The 4,070-nt window shown below is 39.1% G+C and overlaps 1 protein-coding gene across 1 annotated transcript; it reads left to right on the forward strand.

Moving 5' to 3' along the window:
- Positions 1-413: 413 nt before the first annotated feature.
- Positions 414-1,394, forward strand: LOC101647486 (olfactory receptor 4K15). The gene has a single exon (XM_004698426.2). The coding sequence runs from the start codon at positions 420-422 to the stop codon at positions 1,392-1,394; it is 975 nt and encodes a 324-aa protein (XP_004698483.1). The 5' UTR covers positions 414-419.
- Positions 1,395-4,070: the final 2,676 nt, after the last annotated feature.

Genomic DNA, 4,070 nt, shown 5'->3' on the forward strand with positions numbered 1-4,070 from the left:
CTTAACAATTATCTGCCAAACTTCCATCCGTTCATGTGAATCTTTCTTTTTCACTATAATACTGTCTGTGAAATTGTGAATAAAGCATTCAAACCCAGATGTACATTTATTAGTATGACTTAGAATCTCCAAAGACTGAGTTTAAGTTGAGAAATGAAACTCCTCTACAGTAAATTGATTTGTTTCTCTTTCTCTCCTATTCAGGTAACTGGAGATCAAACCAACCCGCCTGCCATCGCATACGTTCCAACGCACAGCGACCCTCCTCAGGGCTTCTGCATCAGTACAGCTTTACAGGAGTTAATAGGCTCCTTCAGAGGCTGGGGGTTTCAACCACCAATCTTGCAGTCAGAAGCCCACTACTAACCTAACAGCGCCACAGGGCCTCCTTAAGTGAAGAACAGGCCCTTCTAAAGTCAATGAATGTGACTAATTATTCTCGGGTGACTGAATTTGTGTTGTTGGGACTCTCTAATTCTCAGGAGCTCCAACCGTTCTTGTTTCTCATTTTCTCTCTCCTCTACCTTGCGATCCTGCTGGGCAACTTTCTGATCATCCTCACTGTGACCTCTGATGCTCGCCTTCACTCCCCTATGTACTTTCTGCTCGCAAACCTCTCTTTTATAGATGTATGCGTGGCCTCATTTGCGACCCCCAAAATGATTGCAGACTTACTGGTAGAGCGAAAGACGATTTCTTTCAATGCCTGCCTGGCCCAGATTTTCTTTGTGCATCTCTTCACAGGCAGTGAAATGGTACTCCTTGTGTCCATGGCCTACGACCGTTATGTTGCCATATGCAAGCCTCTCCACTACATGACGATCATGAGCCGCCGTGTGTGCATTATTCTGGTCATCATTTCCTGGTGTGTTGGCTTCATCCATACGACTAGTCAGTTGGCATTTACTGTGAACTTGCCTTTCTGTGGTCCTAATGAGGTAGATAGTTTCTTCTGTGACCTCCCTCTAGTGACCAAGCTGGCCTGCCTTGACACGTATGTGGTCAGCCTCCTGATAGTAGCAGACAGTGGCTTTCTTTCCATGAGTTCCTTCCTCCTCCTGGTGGTGTCCTACACCGTCATCCTCATCACAGTGAGGAACCGCTCCTCTGCCAGCATGGCAAAGGCTCGCTCCACACTGACTGCCCACATCACCGTGGTCACACTCTTCTTTGGACCATGCATTTTCATCTATGTATGGCCCTTCAGCAGTTATTCAGTGGACAAAGTGCTGGCTGTCTTCTACACCATCTTCACCCCCATCTTAAACCCAGTTATTTACACTTTGAGGAACAAAGAGGTGAAAGCGGCTATGTCAAAACTGAAGGGCCGGTATCTGAAACCGGGTAAGGTTTCGGCCATCATACGAAATGCTCTTTTTCTGGGAACAAAGTAAAGTTACAGGACTGTTACTGTGTTGTTCTGGTCTCCGGACTGTTATTATAAATGGAATCATTGTGATGTTAAAGAAAAAAAAAAAACTTTAGCTAATGGCAAGAATGGGTACATTTTGATGTAAAGATAATGATGGTAATACAAACAACAATAAAGTTTAACACTTTTAATCTTCGTTTTCTTCTATTTTTTAAAAAAAAATAGTCAGGGTAATTTTAGAGTGAGTGCTCTTGACTTTCAAGTCACTAGGAACATGGCATTTACCAATTAAGTGGAAACATAGGGCCCTATATAGGGAAATGTCTTTTCATACCCCAGCCAACAGAATGGTTTTTACCATATGAAAATAAGAGAGAAAACTTTGAGAAAATAATTTGTTTTCTTGAGATGAACATTGGCGTCTGCTTACTACTTTTTGTATCGCTATGTTAACTTTCCTGTTCCTAATAGGGCACTCCGATAAGTACTGCTGTGACTCAGTTCTTGAGTAATTCCGAGGATTGCTACAACTTTTCAGTGGGATCCTCTGCCCAGTTCAGTCTTTAATGCAAATTGCTCTTGTCTTCAGATTATATGGACAATGGAATTAAATTGAATGAGGTATCCATTATAAGTGAGCATCTTTTATAAAATATATGTCAAGGTCAAGCATGTTAGCGATGATGCTAATATCTATGATTTTGGAGGAAAGTTCTGTGTTTTGATGAAGAGAAGTGCCTGCTGTTTGATAAACATCTACTAACATACTGTTGGGCTTTAATAAGACCGAGTTTCTGACCATGATTACTCAAGTGACTGTGTGACTAAGACTGCCCATCATCTAGCAAGTCACAATTTCTAGCAATCAAAGTACAAGGCCATCTTAGTTTGTCAGTACTACATCTGGGGATCAGGCTGAAGCAAATCCAAGATAGGAACACACATGGACACTCTCAAAATACCCATGTCAGACACTTATGTCACCTACTTCTGTTGTATCCAAATCTTTCCTTTAGTTCAATGTTACAGCCTCAAAGGAGGATTTTCATGACCAGTTGAATGAGCAAGAAAAATTCCATCTTGGTATTCAGATAAGGCCTTTACATGTCAATAAATGAGGTGCAGCTGAACTATGGCCCTACTCCTGGTGATCCAGAATGACACTGGTGAAAGACTCAGTGCAGTGTCAAATATTTCACTTGGTTCTCAACTTTGGGTAGAGGTTTGGCATTAAGTTCAAAACAAAAAATGAAGTTTGGAAAATGGCATGGTTGATTCATTAAACCATGGTCAGTGGAAGTTCTCAACCTTCCTAATTCCGCGACCCTTTAATACAGTTCCTCATGTTATGATTACCCCCAACCATAAAATTATTTTCATTACTACTTCACCAATATAATTTGCTACTTTTATGAATTGTCATGTAAATATCTGATATGCAGGATCTATTTTCATTTGTACAAATTGAACATAATTAAAGCATAGTGATGAATCACAAAACAATACGTAATTTTATATTGTGAAATATTTATTTCTAATTACAAATACCATAAATGAAATTTTGTCTTGAAGCATGGTGTAGCATGGGTAACAATCTTCGTGCTGGGTACTCATAGGTGGGCATATCTGCAGGTGGGAGGACCCGCCTGGAGACGAATAGAGGAGCAGTGTCTCGGTTCCTAAGACCATCGGAGATATGTTTTCTGATGGTCTTAGGCAACCCCTGTGAAAGGGTGGTTTGACCCCTCATAGGGGTTGTGACCCACTGGTTGAGAACCACTTCCATAGAGAAACAACATTAGAAAAAGTTACTGGAGAATTGTATTTGAAAACCAAGATTGGGGAACTATGGGTGATCGTTGCTACTGAGGTGCTATTGTTTCTAGGCCCTCTCAGCAGACAAAGTTAGGTAACGAATGTATGCACATTAACTTATGTATATATTCATACCCAGCTATTATTCTTTCGATATGTAGCCTTCTGCATCTTTTAACATCAAACTAAAGTTTCTGACACATACCCAGTAGCAAATAGATTATTCTAGTTTTTTCTTCTACTATGTAACTTACCTCACTAAAAGTGAGAAACCTGAGTTAACCATCTGCCATCAATTTACCTATTTGCTTGATCTTATAATACATACAAAGTAGTTTGGAATTGGTAATCTATATATATACCCCACAAGTCATAATTGATGGCACAGAACAACATATTCTCTTGTGAAAGAAATGTGTCAATCATAATAAAATAATGAACAGTTACATTTGTCTTTAGCATAAACTGTTGTATTAAAACTAGAATGCTCCAAATTTAACCTCCTTCAGCGCAGTTATATCATTCATTTGCATATAGTCATATTTCATTAATATTTGTTTGCTTATTTATGTGCTTAATAAAGTTTGAAAACATTAAAGCTTTATGCTCTTAATGTGTGGATACTGACAGAGGCACATAGCCTGATATCCATTAACCTTGTACTGGACCCAAGAATATGGCAATTGTTTTTAATGAAAAATCTCCAAGAAAAAAAGTATAGAAAAATTTAACCATTACCCTGCCTTTACCTTTATATATAGCAAATATCGATATTTTACTATTGCTGTGTGAGAACTTTAAAATATATGTGATGATACTAATAAAGTTGCAGGTCCTTTCATATACTTCCTGACTCCTTTCCTTGAATTTTCTTCCAAGACTC

Source organism: Echinops telfairi, unplaced genomic scaffold, assembly GCF_000313985.2.
Source record: "Echinops telfairi isolate 266 unplaced genomic scaffold, ASM31398v2 ScPeMD7_18;HRSCAF=68, whole genome shotgun sequence".
Taxonomy (NCBI): Eukaryota; Metazoa; Chordata; class Mammalia; order Afrosoricida; family Tenrecidae; genus Echinops; species Echinops telfairi.